Raw genomic sequence first — 18,215 nt, forward strand, 5'->3', positions numbered from 1 at the left:
AAATGAAAATAGTGCCAATCTAACCTCCAATATGGCTGTTTTAATGGGCATCTGGAAAACCCCTTCCTTGCTACTTCTCCTAGATGGCTGGTCATTTTGACATTGTGCTTTCACTAGATGACCTATTTGATGTCTGGTTGGCCGTAAATGGAACTATGCATATGGTTTTGATGTCTAGTTGGTCCTAAATGTGGTTTTTGCTGCTCATAAACTTCTAATGGTATTATAGTTGGTTCCTTAATGAAACTGCTGTACAAAATTAAAAGGCCTTCTCACTTTCTGTCAAGTTGGATACAATTATCTTTACCAGCTAGGATTTCTTGATCCTCTTTTTTATACATCAACCCTTCGCATATGTAGTTAGCTAAAACAGTATTTTGAACAATTAATTGCCCTCTTGCAAATACAATCCCAATTGCATGCTTTTACCAGTGTGAGAGCTCCTTATATAAGTAGCTAAGTATTCAGTAACTGAATTTCCACATCCACATGCATCAACTCAGAATTAAAAGTTGCAAAACATATACAAATTTGAAAATCTTGAGACATGTGTCACTTTGCATGGTGGGTGTTATGATTTAAATGCAACAAGGAAATTGAATTAGGGTTAATTTCTTTAAGCTGTATTCAATCATGGGGCCCTGGATTATAGAATGGTCTAGGCATACACATCACTAATCAACTCTCTCTAGTCCAACCAATGTGTGTATATGAGAAAGCTTGCCAGTAGCGTTATGTGTGTTGATTTCTTCCAATAAATATGTTGGCTGCCATGTAAAGTCTATGATGTCCTGAAAAATGGTGTTAAGCTCCATACAAGCAAGCTAAACAATCAATGATATAATGGAACAGTAGACACCATTTTAGCTAAATATGCCAAGAATTGATTTAGAGACTTGGTTAGTGATGATGACTTAAAATTGGCAAGGGATTAAAAAGATAAAAGAAATGACCTTTCATGGCACTGTAATATAACAAATGAGGAAAAACAAAAGTTTATTGCATTTGAACCTTTTGTTTTTTCACAGTTTCAATTTAAGTCATAAGGCCCCTTATTTTGCCTTACCAAACATATAGCAAGTTATTACCTCAAGCCCTAGCACTAATAATGCCTCACAAGTAAGCAGTCTTTTATGAAGTCTCAGGTCTGAGTATATGTCTAGCAATACTTATGTCCAGTTTGTTTATAAAATTCTTTCTCACATGGTACAGTTTTCAGAGAGACACGATAAATTCAACAAGTGTGGTAATGAAGGGACAGGCATTCTTTATTTATGCACACATCCCAAAGGGACATTGCTATGTTTGAATCAACACTGAACTGAAGAATGGAGCATCAGCTGCATCAATTAAAATATTGTGGCCCACACAAAATACTGCAAGGACTATAATCAATTTATGAGTGCAATGGGCATGAATTACTGTAGCAGACTGGAGGAAGTAATCCGAATTTATTAATATCTTGAAGCTAAATATAGTAAAGTTTTCATCTATAATCTGTGGAATCATTTTTGCACACAGTTTGCAGGATTTGTCTTTGGGTCATCGTTTTTCTTTTTCTTCATCTTTCTAGCTTATGGTATCTTGATAAGTCTTATGGTGCCGTGCAACTGCACTTGATGATTACCACAGCCAGTGACATTGTATCAAATCTTCTGGGATCAGATGATTCAATGCAAATTCCACATAACCTATCACCATCCTCATGTTTGCCATCTGACTTACTAAGTTATTTTGCCTAAATAATAATAAAAACAATCTGGTCTGATGTATTGATAGCGTTCTGAATGACCATAATATATTCTCTGTATCTATCCTAGAAAATCCTGAGTGGATTGCTGTTTGGTTTTAATAAACCAAAGTAATCCAATGAAAGGCATTTTACAGACACAAGTGTCTGTTTCCTGTATGCAGTGATTAAATGATAGTATTATGTCTTTATTTTTTTAAAACTGATGATACATATGATCACCTTCAATGTGCAATATTAGTTATGTTAATTAACGAGTGGGCAATATTTGAATTTCAAAGATAAAAGTGTATGCCATGATCACTTTAGTAGGATGATTTGTCAAGCGAGGTTATCTTTTCTGTTTGAATAAATATTGTTAACTAAACTATTTTCGCAAGTTATGACATAAGAATGATTCAAAGAAAGAAAATTCATTAAATTGAACATATAAAATGTAATACTGCAACAGAGTCTAGATGAACTATTTCTTCAGAGACACAATCCAGACTCTGTGGCAGCAAAATTATCAAATAGGACACAACTAAGAGACAATCACATTTTCAGTCACAGTGGTTTGACAATTATCAATGGCTTGAATTCATTGACTGTGAAGGCAAAGTGATTTGCAGTTACTGCAAAAAAAGTTCCCAAACTGTCACAGATTTTAAATTCTACCAGTGGACTTGTAAGTGTAACTGACAAATTCAGGATTTAATCAAGCAAGTCTCATGATAGTATTATACCTAATAAAGCAAAATGTAGCACAGTATATTCATGACACTTAGGCCAGCATGTACAAAATATTCCTCAAGTTACAGTTGCTAGCACTCCACTAAGAAATGTCATTTTATAATAAATAAAAATGTAATGGAAAAAAAAATCGATAAAGTGATTGCACTCTTTAACATAGCCTACTACCTAACTCAATAATGAAAATGATTTGGTTCATTATATCTTTGTGTTTTATGGAATAAATGCATACATCTGATTGAATTTTAGGCAAGAAACTGAACTTTTGGGTTAAGTTAAAATGTATGTGGAACAAATGCATTTTCTAAAACTACTTGTATCAGTGTGCATTGTGACTTTTCTTTAAGATAACTCTAAATGGTACTGGGTATATATCATTTTCTTCAACTGCACACTGTTGTCTTCCATTTGATTTGATGACTTACAGCTATACTGTCTACACAGTAGGCCTCAATGTCAGGAAAAATTCTGTATACTTCAGTTACAGCTGAAATAAGTTTTGCATTAGTACCTGAATCAGACAAAAAAGGTTGTGTTCTGGTGTGTGAATAGAAATGGCTAAAAGTAATATAGACAAAAGCCATAAGAGTACACAAGTTACATATGAAAACCACCAATTCACTTGCATGTGTGGCATACAAGTTCAAAGATTTGCTTCATGTTTATTTGTGTACACACATTGTTCAACTCATAAGATATTTTAAGAGCTATTTCTCTATTGTATGCATAATTCATTTACAAATGTGATTAGTGGGCCACACCGAAGGCCATACTATTAGTTCACTTGGCAATATGGTAACGTCAGCTGAAAAGCATAATCATCCATTAAAAGAGCATTATGATATGAACATTAGGTATTTAGGACATATAGATTTTTCTTTTCCAAATGGAGTCCAAGTAATTATTGCCCAATCCAGGTATAATTTTGTACACAAGTAAAGAACAAAATAAGATAAATCTTCATTTATTTGCAATTGACAATACACTTCTTAATGAATATACACTTTTGCATTTATTTTGTATCACTTGAATAAACAATATTTCTTTCAGTTCATTTTAAACTTTTATTTTATATCACTTGAGTAAACAATATCTCTTTCGTTTCATTTAACACTTAGAAACAGGTTCTTCCAGTTACAATAATCAACTCTGGAAACAATAAACAAACTGGAACTTTTGACCTAATTATATTACATTTACTAGGGTTAAAACAATAAATTCCTTAACATAATAAATTAACAGTTCCAGTTAATCAAACACAAAATCACCTTTTATACAGGGTGTGAACTGTTAATATTTACAGGATAAAGCTTATAGTTTCCAAATTGATTGAAGCTTACATGTTGCAGTTGCTGGCACATATCTATTTCCAGCATGGTTTGCATACATTCCACCTTTAATAATTTTGTTACTTCCCTACCCCACCCCATTCAGTAACAAGTATCAAAAATCAGGCTCATTCTAAGGCAAAGTCTGTAACTTGTGTACCACAGTCATCAGAGAGACAAAGATGCAAAACTTTATGATGCCTGTCAAAGGAAGAAAACAGTTTGTTGTTTACCCAAGTTTTGAACCAGTTAACTTGAATTCTCAGACCATCAATTGCTACAGCCCCACTAATTACAATTGTTAGGGAATAATGAGAACTCACCTTCAGTTATCTGTGTATATATATAATTTTAATAACCAAGAATACCGGATGTCTGGGAACATTATAGCATTCAATGGTAACGTCAGAACTGAGATGAGAGAATTAAACAAGCATAGTACATGACATAATATATCCATAAACTATTGACTGGGAAAAATACTACAGAACACCATTTCTGCTGGCAGTAAGATGTTGAACCTATATGTCATAAATATCAGGTTGGACATCTAGGACCAGTAATATTCATAATGGGCAGTACCCACCCCCCACCCCCCCAAGTGAGAAGGGCCTGATTTGTAATCTAAGCCACCCAACCTATCACAGCCTTTATAGTACTTCAAACAAATATTGAGTAATAGTAAAACAAACTCTGAAAGTTATTAAAACCAATTTGTTATATTTCCATAACTCTGCATAGTTAACTGTGCAAGCAGACTTAAACATATCAGTGTATGACAGTTAAATTGAGCTATAGCATCGATTAACAGAAGCTACGAATTCATCAACAAGCAGTGAACAATCATCTTCACAATAAATGTCAAACATTAGCATCCATAAGCTGTCAAGACAAGTTGTTACACTGGATATATAATCATCCATTTATTTCAAACAAGCTGTGAAAAACGAACCTCACGTCCGCTATATGTACGCTGGCCATTGCAAAGGATGCTTTAATAGATTAATGTTTATCGTCGTGTCTTGACAACCATTTTGCGCGCGCACACCGGAAAGTCATGCTATATATTTGTTACTTGTGAACGTATTCGTGGGCAGTACGCTATATATTGTTCCCGTGGCCTTATTCACGGGCAGAATGCTATATGTTTGTTCTTCGTGAACGTATTTTTGGGCAGTTACTTTGTCATCTTCAACCTAAAGGTCAAAACTGCCCATGAAATATATATATCTGCCCACGAACCGAAAACATGAATAGGACTATAACATAAGTGTATATACTTATTTTCAACATATACATAATTACTATGTAAGAAATACAACCTATGTATATGTATTTTGATTTGAAATGTAAACTATATCATGTCCTTCCCGTAAACCCACTTTCGGGATGACTGCCCACAACGCACCTAAAACGTGTATATATAGATATATATATATATATATATATATATATATATATATATATATATATATATATATATATATATATATATATATCCTGCACCCTTAGGTGAAAAATCACCAAATTCAGTACATGACTTGCCCATGTAGAGACCATATGCGAGTGGTGGCTTCTACCCTTGTTCCAGGGAGTGGGTCAAAGGAAAAAGTATGTAAAAGTTGTAATTAACGATATATTTGACTAAGCATTGTTCATGCGTACGCAGAAAGATGTGCAGATAATGAATGTAACAATTGTTCTTTGATCACGGTACATTAGTGGAAGGTTGGGGGTGGGTGAGATATTATATAAAGCGTGGAGATTTGCCATGACAGTTGTTCTAGCTGTGTTTTACTTTTTCAATCATCACATTGCACACACTCTGCTCATTCGGAGTTTTGGGAGTGCCACTACATTGAACTGAAGTGGTAGTGATATGACCCGTCTTCAAGCTCGTAGAACGTTTAAATGCTGCATTTCAAAAGGATATTTTTATTAAACAAATGTAGTCCCAAAGTCTTCGAACTATGTGTATGGATACATTGTTCGGAACTGCCACATTTTCATGCAATGAACATTAAAATATAAATAAGTTACCAATAATTTCCTATGCTTTAAACATGTCGCAGCATGTGTCTTCATACTAGCATGTATTCTGGCCATGTAGGAAAAACTGCCCAAGCACACACATTAAACTTACCCTCCAATCTCAAATATTTGTGCCATCAAAAATGTTACTTTTGAGTACCAGAGTAAAATTAGAATCACACCAATTTCAGTATTATCGCATCGTTAATCAAATTTAAACGACAATGAGTGATTATAGGTATGAATTGTAATATTTTCGTTCTAAATATGAGTTAATGCATTAAGCTGAAGATGCTTCGTAGACTACGGGGAATGGGTTAATAGTAAAACACAAAGTGACGTTGTAGGCGAATGGATTTATGTTATGAGGAACCTTGTATGTAACAACATATTGTTCGTCCAAAAAATAGTATTGAAAATTAGGCTGATTTTGTTTCAAATGAAAAAAGAAAAGATAAACCTCACCTGCAAAGAAGAATTGCCGTATTCTTTCTGTGATTATTTTGACAGTCAATTTGCTATGCAGTTATTGGTAGTAATTCCGATAGTGGCAGGATCCTCAATAAGATATTACTTAGCCATCAGGAACTATTGGTATTCACTACATTTATCCGGACAAATCGCACCATCCGTAACGAACCTACCTTAGTTCAACTGAGGTTCATATAAAAATATTATATAGTTCAGCTGTGTTAAACATCTGAACATAACAACTTCAAGTGTGCGCACATTATATTTTGAATTGTATCATTTACCCATGCATAAATCCATTCACTTGTGACAGGAGAATATCTTTCATTTTTTTAAAAAGTGAATTGACAGATGGAAGATATTGGAAACGTATAGCCAGCGATGCAATGTTGGTTTTCATTATGTTGATAAACACAGTTTTAAGTTCAGTAATACATTTGCAGCTGTTCCATTTTAAACTCTCAATTTTTCAGGACTAGTGATTTTTTCGTAACTAAATCTGTAGTGAAATATTTTTAAAAATCATGAAACATATTGTAATCTTTTCTTGCATATTATATTCCTTTTATTCGACACAGCACTTCATTCCTTCCAGATTTATTACAAATTATATAATTGGTACTCAACTTGAGAGTAGAATGTTATGTAGTCTTTTGCATGTGTATACGTGGTAAAAAAAATGAGTGCATAACAGTATGCAGTTCTTGTCATATCTGTAAACCCTTTTTCTATTACATGAAGTGCTGCTACTACTAAACTGTATTTGTTTTCTGATGTTACCTTCCTAAATGTACATATTTATAATGTTAATATGTTAAAAATATTTGTTATTGTGCTTTCTTTTTTTTTAACATGGCCAAAAGTCAATGGTATGGCTCTCGTTCGTCGTTCGTGGTCCGTCAACACTTGTTTGTGAACACTATAAATGCTTTATTGCGGAGATTTAGATTAAATTTGAGATATGTCCGTATTTCATCAAGGTCTTGGACGAGTTCTGTAATGAGCGACATCCACACTTACTAATGATGCTATCTTGCAGTCAATTAGCTGAGCTTTTGAACACTCAAGAGGTCATATTCCTGATATGATTTTGATTAGATGGTCATATTCCTGATATGATTTTGATTAGATGGTCATATTCCTGATATGATTTTGATTAGATGGTCATATTCCTGATATTATTTTGATTAGACGGTTATATTCCTGATATGATTGTTTGTTTAGATGGTCATATTCCTGATATGATTTTGATTAGATGGTCATATTCCTGATATGATTTTGATTAGATATTATATGTAAGCTCATACCATCAAGATATAGGACTAACTCGTTTATGCGCCATATCCACAAATATGAATGATACGCTCTTGCACCAAAATTGACCGAGCTTTTGTACACTTTGGAGGCAATATTTCTCTTTTGATTTTTATCAGGCCTGCTATCATGAAGATGTAAGATGAGTTCGATTATGAGAGACACTTATGCATGTTGATGACGTCATCTGGCATCGGCAGGGCTGAATTTGTGAACATTGCAGAGTCCATATTTCTAAACAGTGTATGATCAGATTCGCTATGTAAGCTTGAGTCATGAAGATTTCATATGAGTCCAGTTTTGAGCGAGATGATCGCGTAGTAATTAGGATACTTGCTAATCAGATCTAGTAATATTACCGAAAACTTCTGGTCAACGCCTTAACAACCGAACCACGACAGCTTAATTGGGTGGGTGGATCTAAATGGCTTGAAAGTTATGACCTCTGAGAGAGAGAGAGAGAGAGAGAGAGAGAGAGAGAGAGAGAGAGAGAGACTTGCGTGTGAAAGATAGAGACTTATTGGGGAAATAATTGTATATAATAATTATATATATGTAATTATTCTGGTCATTTTATTGTTATGTTAATTGTTTTGATTGTACCTTCTTAGAACTGACCCATAGCATTATTATCATCTTGAATATTTTTTAAGGCTATGTCAGTAAGATTCAACATCATTACTTACCGGCAGTGTTTATATTATACCTAATTTTGAAGATACATGTGTACTTTGATAAAATGAGTCTGATAAATCTGAGACAAAGAGAAAATGGAAATGTCACATTATTAATGGACAACTGTAAAATGTACAGCGCAGAAATCTGAAGTTCTAAAGGAAATGAGCGGTCAGTAGGAAAATCTACTAATATTGAAAATGCTTTTTTAAAAATTTCATCATCAGGTTGATATCTTTCATCTAGAATACACACGAATAAACAAATCTTGAAGTCCATGTATTTGTCAAAACAAAATGAATTTGTCTAATTTGGAATTAATTACCGTAATATCGTGGTCACGAATTTCTATGTTGTTTTACAGATAGACCAATAAGCAAAAAAGTGATATTCATATTTGATTGGATTTAGATTACAAAGCGTACCGATTCTTTGATTTCAGTTAATGTTTTCGAACCTTCCATACCCAGCTGTAAGTTGATACAATACATATATAAAGCTGTATCTGGCTGTACCGGGCCGGTCTGTATGTTTTCAAAGGAATACAAGTTTTAATATTGTTCAAACTTGATTTAGTATTGAATAATCTAAACGCATCAACTAAAATGATAACAGTTAGGCAACAAAACTAATAACCGAATTCCTTATTAAGCATACATACACATTTAAGACAAATTAAAAAAGGACATAGACATAGCGTGGAACATTTCGAATAGACCCTAAACATCAATTTCTGTTACAAATTTAGTTTTACTGGCTTGTTAGACAGAAATTTCCTTTGTATTGGAAATCGTTTTATTATTTGGCTCTCTTTCTCCATTTCCAAGACAGAGCGTGATGCACATAAATCATCCTCAGAGAAAATAAAATTACCCAGTGTTTTTAATGGCCGATGTTTTCAAGGGCTTTCCTCCATTTTATGAAGCAAACTACTTGGGTAGCCTGATCATCATTCTTCACTTTTAATACCACTAACCGTCCAATCTAGCGTGAATGTTTCCCAAATCGACAGTTTAGTCAGCTATTCAAGCCGTCTTCCAAGTTGTCAGCACCATGTAGCAGATCCTAAACGTTAATGGTGCTGATCTGCCCTCCACCATTGTAACCACAGTGGTCATCTAAGAAGTCTTTTATCACTACGCTTCCTGAAAGACTGATGGCACATAGCTTTCACTCCTCAGTTTCATATTTTGCAGAGGGGTGAATTTCTAAATAAGAAGTTAATCCCGTCATTTGAACGGAAAGACCATGTGTTATTTATGTATAATCAAGGAATGTTTGTGTAGGTGACTCAGTTTTGTTTAAGCATTAAGTATATACCAGATGTTGCAGATAGCAAGGTCAAATGCGAAACTGCTCTCAGAGCGCATGTCCTATTTTAAAAAGCAAACAGATGCTGCAGATAGCTAGGTCAAATGCGAAACTGCTCTCAGAGCGAATGTCCTCTTTTCAAAAGCAAACAGATGCTGCAGATAGCAAGGTCAAACGCGAAAATGCTCTCAGAGCGCATGTCCTCTTTTAAAAAGCAAACAGATGCATCCAATGTTTGAGATATAATTTTAAAACGTTTACTTTGTCCGATTTTATTCAACAAAGAGAGAAAAATGCAGTTACTTGAATATCTATACAAGTTTAGCTGTAGAAAAATTCAAATGTCAGAACAGGGAAAGGGCAAAAATACCAAATTTCGGTTATTTTGGACGCATTTTCGCCATTTAACTAGGGGCAGACTATTTCTAACTTTTAAAATACGATAGAACCATAAGCTACACAGATAACAAACTTTATTTTGACTCGTAAGAGATTAGCAAAAGAAAATATTTTGTTAGCAAATTTAATATATTGCATCTAAATTGTAGTACCAGTAATATATGAGATGATTTCAATATTCAGCAATTAAAAAGAAGAAAAGGTTGGAATAAACAAGCTCCTTATGAATTCGGCAAATAGAGCAGATGTTTCTTTGAGGAACGCTTGTTAAATTTAGGACTGGTAAATAAAACATATTCGCATTGCACTAGACAAAATCTAAAAATAAAAGTGGTTCAGTCATATAAAAAAGATTTATCAACTTATCTTTTCTTTACAAGCGATTTAAATATTTCATTATAAATCGAACAACTTCTTTCCGTGCATTTGATTTTAGTTTCTTCTTTGAATCATTGTTAAATTTGCCAAGGACTATGGAATATTTGTTTATTGCGCATATTTGGCTAAAGTTACCTTTATTGGTGACCATCTTTGTAGGCGCTAATCGCCCCCTTTATTGCAAGAATTGTGTCAACAAAAGCAAGCACGATCTTGACCGTGATCGAAGGTACAAACTGATCTGTTATTTACTACTATAGTGACAAAACTTAGTGCAAAACACTAACAAAACTGTACAAGGCACCTTTGATATGTTGTTCTTTGGAAAGATTTTGCTTCTTGATTATTAGAAAAAAAGGCAGGTAATCTAGAGTCGTGAACTTCAGCTCACAAGGTGCGACACTCCTGTAGCGTAAGTAAATAAGTATTTCAAGCATTTAAACAATTCCTTTGAAGTTGCCGAAAGATGGCTTGTTTTAGTACGCAACATCCATTCATCGCAGGGTGCACTAACAATAAATCTGTAGAAGCATTATGTGAAATGGTACTGGAATCAGATCTCAGTCAAAATTGTAAAGTAATAGTAAATAAAGCATTAACACAGGTCATAGCGATCCAGCTTTGATGTGTAACATGCATTCCCGCTGCGTGTTTAGTCACAATATGTGTATTTAAACAAGTGTTACAGCCCAGAGTGCGACCGCTCCGGTGGCCTAGTGGTTAGAGTGTCCGCTTCGGATGCGGGAGGTCGTGGGTTCGATCCCCGGTTGAGTCATACCAAAGACTTACAAAAATGGTACTAACAGCTGCCTCGCTTGGCGCTCAGCATTAAGAGGTTAGTGTTAGGACTGGTCGGCCTGGTGTCATGATAATGTGACTGGCCAGGTGGGACATCATGCTACATGTCTGCGACATGATGTCCAAGTGTTAAACTTCACTATAAACTGTCACATCGCAGACATCGTAGCGATGTGACTGAAAAATTGTTAAAGCTACGTTAAAAATCCAAATCACACACACGCACACACACCAGAGAGCGGAAATGGATAGACGCACGGACAGATAGACGAGTGGAATCCTATACTTCAAAATGGAGTTACGTCTTGTGCACGATGTATCCATCAAAGTGCGTATATTGTATAATTGTCTAACTCTCTTATATCTACCAATTCTACAAATATCTGGAAGTGTGTACCTTTCGTAACTTATTATAACTGAGCGCAAAACTAACGAAACCGTACAGGACAAACTTGATGCTGGGCTTAAGAAGTGGCGAGTCAGGGCCTGTCTAACCACTAGACGAACTAGGCTGCCGCTTAGTGCGCCATGATGGGGGGGGGGGGTAGGCGGCAAAAAGCGGTGCCCGAAAATTTTAAGATCTTTTCTATGTGATGCAATGCGAAGCCAATAGCAATGTCAACACTCTCAAGTTATTAGTTCATTATAATTAAATAGTTAAACCAAATAATGATATTAATACGTTATCAAGCCCGACGTGTATTAATAATAATGAACATTGCCACATTATGTAGTATTCAATTTGAAGCATATTTTTTTTAAAAATATTATATATAAATATAAAAATAGATGTCAAAGTAAAAAAGAATCAAAATTATTAATGTTAAAGAAATGTAGAGAAGAAGGGAAGTCATCAGAGAAATAAAACGACAACATTTGCCTCATTTCTGTACAATACAGATTTTCATCTTCCGATATTAATAAGAAATTTTTGGGCACAAATACAGCGTTTTCATCTGAGTTAGACTCAAAACTGTACAATATGTAATTTTATAATACATCTACAATAATGTAAGGAATCATAATGTTTAATGTATACCTTGTGATTGGTTAGTAAAACATATTGTACAGTTTCTGACTCTTAATTCACTCGTATATGTTATACTGAACGACAAAATCCATATTGGATTTTTGAAAACTTATGGTCTAGATAAAGGAGGATAAATCTTGTCTCCTGGTTCCTATTGTGATTTCCTTGCAAAGTTTTTCAGTTTCCACACTCTTACTTGACTACTTTATCTACAAATTTTTACATGAATAATTCGGTATTCATATTTTTCTACAACAGAAAACAGATTCATATCCAAACTCATAACATGTCCATACAGTGATTTTTTTTAAAGCATATTCTTTTTTGTTTGTCAACTAGAAATTGTATAATCTGTACATGAAACAAGTGTTTGTAATAAAATTCCATAGTTAGATAGTATATTTAAAAAGGTGAAGTAAATTGTCCTTATTTGTTTTACTGTGTATATAAATATGGATAACCTTATCACAGCTTGAAATGTTATGGTAGATGAGTGTATTTTATTTATTAAAGTATCATCATATACATTGTCTGAACATGGGAGAAAATAAAATGATAGGGAGAAATAAGCACCGTGATATTAGGGAGCGGACAAATATAATGATAACAAGGGCAGCAACACCATCTGCTACAAAACAGCATTAACAGCAACAAACGATAATACTAACAACAATACCAATTAGAACAAAAACAAAGTTAGTATGATGATGATGATCATCATCATCATCATCATCATCATCATCATGATTGTATCATCTTTATTTAGTGGTATATGATATTTTCTATCTACTTTCATCTCATAATTGTATCATCTTTAATTAGTGGTATATGATATTTTCTATCTACTGTGATAAACTGACATAAATCTATACATCGGCATAGTATGGAAATTAAAGAATGTTTAGAAATACAAAGGATGTATTATTGAAAATAAAGTTAGGTGTATAACGAAAATATCTTTATCCTTTAAATATCTATATTCTTTAATCTTTAAATAATGAATTTTAATTATACTCGTCAATGATGTGTTGAAAAGCTGTATTAGACATCTATACAGTTATAATAATAATAATAATAATAATAATAATAATAATAATAATAAATACAGCACCAACGTCTACCACGATAGTTTAAACAACAGCAAGACAAAGATATAATAACAAATGCCAACAAGATGAAACCACCGACTTATAAATACGATAAAATTTCATGATGTTTTATATCATATAGGTTAAGTCCTTCTTAAGGTGGTGATGTTTCTTCGTTTTTTATTGTGTTGGGGGGGGGGGGGCATTTTACTGTTTAAAACATTTCTTACAGTATAAATATTTTATATTCTAATTAAATGAGTGCCAACCTTTTCTCAGACACCAAACATTACCAATCACACTTATTGTTCATATCATGTCTATTTCCACTTGCAGTGTATTCCTCTGGACACGCTGGAGGTTTAATAAGCACGGAGAGCAGTACTGCGATCGTGGAGGGGGTAGGGATGTACCTGTTTGGTATATATCACGTCGTCATCATTATCGTCCTCATCAATATGCTTATCGCCATGATGAGCCACTCATTTGAGGACATTCAGGTAAATAGGCACTTGCTTTTCAGACTACACATTAGAGAAAACAGCAATGCAAGGAGAGTGTACTGGGGCCATTTGTAATAATTCTAATACTAGATACATAAAACAACGACTCGGTAACTGAATGAAGCATCGCTCTTTGTAATAGACGCTTAACACAATAACAGTGATAGATACATATAAGCAATTCTTTGCCGAGGAACTGTGTATGCTTATAGGATTTACTATAATCGATCATCGGGTAATATTGCAGTACATTTCTTAGTTTTGCAGAATTCCCGTAACCGCGAGAACTTTGTAGTGTTCTAAAACATATTATACTGTGTTCTCAGTCTAATCATATAAATACTCGCAAATAACGGCCGTCAATGTTAATATCATATTTTTTCATGAATATAGTTTACGCAATCCATTTTCCCAGCGAAATACGCGAACATTTCTTCCGCCTTTAAATTTTGTGATTAATAACACATCTGTATGCTTGACCTTCCAGAGCATAAAACTCTTAAAAAAATTATTGTAATCCCCCATCCCCAAAACATGAATCCTTTTCCATCAATCGTCTTTGTACTGACTTAAATTCGATGACATTAAAAGACCCCAAGTTTAATTTCTTTTACCGTAGTTCTGAGCCTGAGTACACGTCTTATGCCAGGATAGTTCTTAGAGAACAGTAGAGCTGGTTCCATATCATCACTATATCAATGTATCGCTCGATACCTACTCTGACAATAGTGTATTACTACACAAACTAGAACTATTGATACGGAGAACAGTAGAGCTGGTTCCATATCATCAATATATCGATGTATCGCTCGATATCTACTCTGACAATAGTGTATTACTACACAAACTAGAGCTATTGATACGGAGAACAGTAGAGCTGGTTCCATATCATCAATATATCGATGTATCGCTCGATATCTACTCTGACAATAGTGTATTACTACACAAACTAGAACTATTGATACAGAACGATAAAAGAATAAAACATAAGTAAATTATATGAACCATCTAAAAGTAAACATTTTTTGTCGACTTTCTATCCGATTCAATGAAGTAAATTGCAAAGCACCTTACAATAAATTAATCACTTTATGGACTTCTGCGATGCGTTATTTTTTTGCTCATTTTTATTTTGTTTACTCTAGCGGAAATGAATTTTCAGGTACTCAAGAATGTCTTCGGCTTCGGAAAAATTTCTTTCTATTTCAACACAATGACTGAAAACATGGTGGCTTGAGCATGGAACAACTGAATATAGTCCGTTATAAACATTCTACTAATTGTATCAACTGAATATAGTTCGTTATAATCGTTCTACTAATTGTATCAACTGAATATAGTCCGTTATAAACGTTCTACTAATTGTCTCAACTGAATATAGTCCGTTATAAACGTTCTACTAATTGTCTCAACTGAATATAGTCCGTTATAAACGTTCTACTAATTGTCTCAACTGAATATAGTCCGTTATAAACGTTCTACTAATTGTCTCAACTGAATATAGTCCGTTATAAACGTTCTACTAATTGTATCAGTATACGAGAGGCTTCTTTTAACAACTGAACTGTCATTTGACTAAAGATCCAGCTTTGAATGGCAATACAGTGTTGGAAATAAAATGCTGATTTGCAACAGTTTGTACAGCACCGTTCGTTATTATAATTACGTTACCCAGTTGTACGTAATCACGTGACCAATTTTTTTTAGCCTTTGTTCAAAACGGCCGCAGTGCGAGATCGATTCTCATTAAAAGTGATATTCCAGTTTTGATATTTACTGCTAGACAAGTAAGTATAACGTTGAAAACTGAAACAAAGAGTGAGAAAAAATTATAATCCAACAATAACTTTCTGTTTTTATGTAGACTTCCGTACCAACGTTAACATTTGTCAAATGTTTCCCGGGTCAAACACACGCTATCTATTCTTTTAAACACGTTTGTTAGAATTTGCAAAGGATTTTGGCATAGGTGAACAATACAAATCCATCACAAATAACCGCGAGATAAAATCCTTTCAAAAATTAACAATAAAAATGCAGTAAATTAACCGCCAGTTAAAAACACTGAAGAGATTAATTGCAAAAATACAAACTGCTTCCTTCTACAACCTTTATGTACCTACACACACACTCTTTCAAAATTTTATGAATATTAGTCTGTCACGATAGAGCTGTTATTAATGCTTGGATTTATTCTTTAAAATAATATTCTGTGTACCTTCTAATTGTTTCGGTACATATTTGTTCCACCTGAATATTTTATGCACTAGTACTCTTCACTTTAGGAAGCACAATTGGTGTTCTTTAATATGTCACATTGTACGCACTGGATCGCATAGGATAAAAGAAAATCAACAGAACAAAAACATGATCCTGCAGGTGCCACACCAACTTAACTTTTGCAGTCCAGCTCAAGGCACCCGTATATTTCGTTGGGAAAATTACATCAGCAGGTGTTGTGTTCAGTTGCCAGACGTTACATGGTGTTTTTATTTTGTCTTGAGTGGACCACATCAACAACTGAGAGTAGTAAGATACGTGGACATAAAAGTTCACTCAGAGAGAGCAAGATATATATGGGTCTTAAATAATAGGCACCTTCTTCATTTATTGGCACATGCCGAATGTATCTATTCACAAAATACGAGAACAGACGGTTTCAAAATTATACAATTGAACCCAATCGATGTTTAGTAAACAATTAAAAGAAAGTTACAAATAAAAAGAACAACTCTAGTTTTGGGTTAGTTGATTTTGTTTGTTTGTTTGCTGTTTCTATTTTTTTGTTTGTTTGTTTGTTTGTTTGTTTTTTTGTTTTTTTGGTCCGGAGATTTAGTAAATTATACTGTGATACAGAAGAGATGTATCTTCAAACATGGGCTAACTTGTATATTTGTCAGTATTTTTAAATATGTATGCGATATTATCGTGATACACATTTATCGACATAATTATCGTGATAATATCGCGATTAAAAATGACTAATGATATCATGTTCTAGAAATCAGCGCAAGACTACTACTAATTCTACTGCTGCTACGTATACTGCCACTAATATTGCTACTGCTTATAATATTACTACTACTGCTGGATGTTACTACCAATACCATAGATGTTTCTTTTGAGTAGTTAGAGGACTGATCGCACCAACCACTTACCACCGGCTAGTTTCCGCACACACCCATGTACCTACTAGGGCTTGCTTTGTGACAAGGACAATTGACTTGTGCCCGTTTAATGTGATTGGTTACTATATTGACTGTCAGCCAGTACCATTCAGCCATTTAAAATTCACAACCATCCACCAGATAGATGCTACTCTGAAGCGACTGTCAGACATTTGGAAAATGTGTCAGTAGATGGTGGCTGGTAGCAATCAATCCCCTAGCAATTTACTATTTCTGCTATTTCAGGAATTGAAAATTTCTCTGGCAAATAAATTCCTTTGTCCTTATATGTTTCTTTGCTGATATCTTCCTTTGTGATCACTATCTCTTTGTCATCCTCTTCAGTGCCTGATTTGTCATCCTCTTCAGTGCCTGATTTCATATCTTGTAACTTCAAATTTTCAATTATTAGAAGATTTACTCAATCTCATTCTTCTCTTCTACCTTAATAAATAATATGTGATCTTCAGTGTTAGTGTTCTTCTATAGTCATCATCTGCTAAAGTCACTGTTTCTCTTACATACCAGTTAAATGGTTCATTGTGTCGATTACTTGCATTACTCAGGAACTCTTGTATAATGTCATTGTGCAATATGTGTTCTTAAGGATATTTAGGTTGTGTTTATACCTTATCTAATCTATCCCGAAATGCATCTGTTTCAGTATTATATGAACAATATCCTCATCTTAATTTTCAGCGTTAACAAACGGTGTTGTATTTTTCTTTGTGCAAACTCTTTTCCACCTTGTGTGATACGATCATTTGCTGGTTCAACCATTCTTTTGAATAGTATACAAAATTCCTCTTCACTATCTCTGAATACAGTTTCGCAATATGTTGTAATTTTACATTAAGACTTTTTGTTGCTATCAATGGTAACAAAATTTATTGCGAACTAGTATTAAAATACATGAGTCTAAATTATTTAACAGTTTCATTAGTGTGTCGTATCGTTACAATGGATGGACTATTTTCTTTTGCGAAAACAATGTGTTTTGGAAGCTTTATAATTTATGCATTCTTCTCATTTGAATAAAATTGCTGTTATTACTGGAGCGTCTATATCAGATATATTTCAGTCTTTCACGAAAAAGAACAAGTAAGGCATTCTTAAACATGTGATCCACGATGAAGTAGGCAGTTTTGTAAGGCTTATCTTCTTTGTTTCTCGTGTTTGTCATCTTTCTCTTGCAAATAGCATTTAGATCGGTATCACCTGCTTTCATGTCTTTAGTGTT

General features: G+C 33.9%; 1 protein-coding gene across 2 annotated transcripts in view; it reads left to right on the forward strand.

Annotated features, from left to right (window-relative positions):
• LOC149802698 (short transient receptor potential channel 7-like) overlaps positions 1-18,215 on the forward strand; it is a 202,520-nt gene that overhangs the window by 169,089 nt on the left and 15,216 nt on the right. For both annotated transcript variants that reach the window (XM_089952084.1, XM_089952085.1), the window contains one exon: positions 13,642-13,805. In XM_089952084.1, coding sequence (XP_089808210.1) covers positions 13,642-13,805 — 164 coding nt within the window. The remainder of the gene's footprint in view (positions 1-13,641; positions 13,806-18,215) is intronic.

Source organism: Sinohyriopsis cumingii, chromosome 3, assembly GCF_028554795.1.
Source record: "Sinohyriopsis cumingii isolate HCF-2022 chromosome 3, ASM2855479v2, whole genome shotgun sequence".
NCBI lineage: Eukaryota > Metazoa > Mollusca > Bivalvia > Unionida > Unionidae > Sinohyriopsis > Sinohyriopsis cumingii.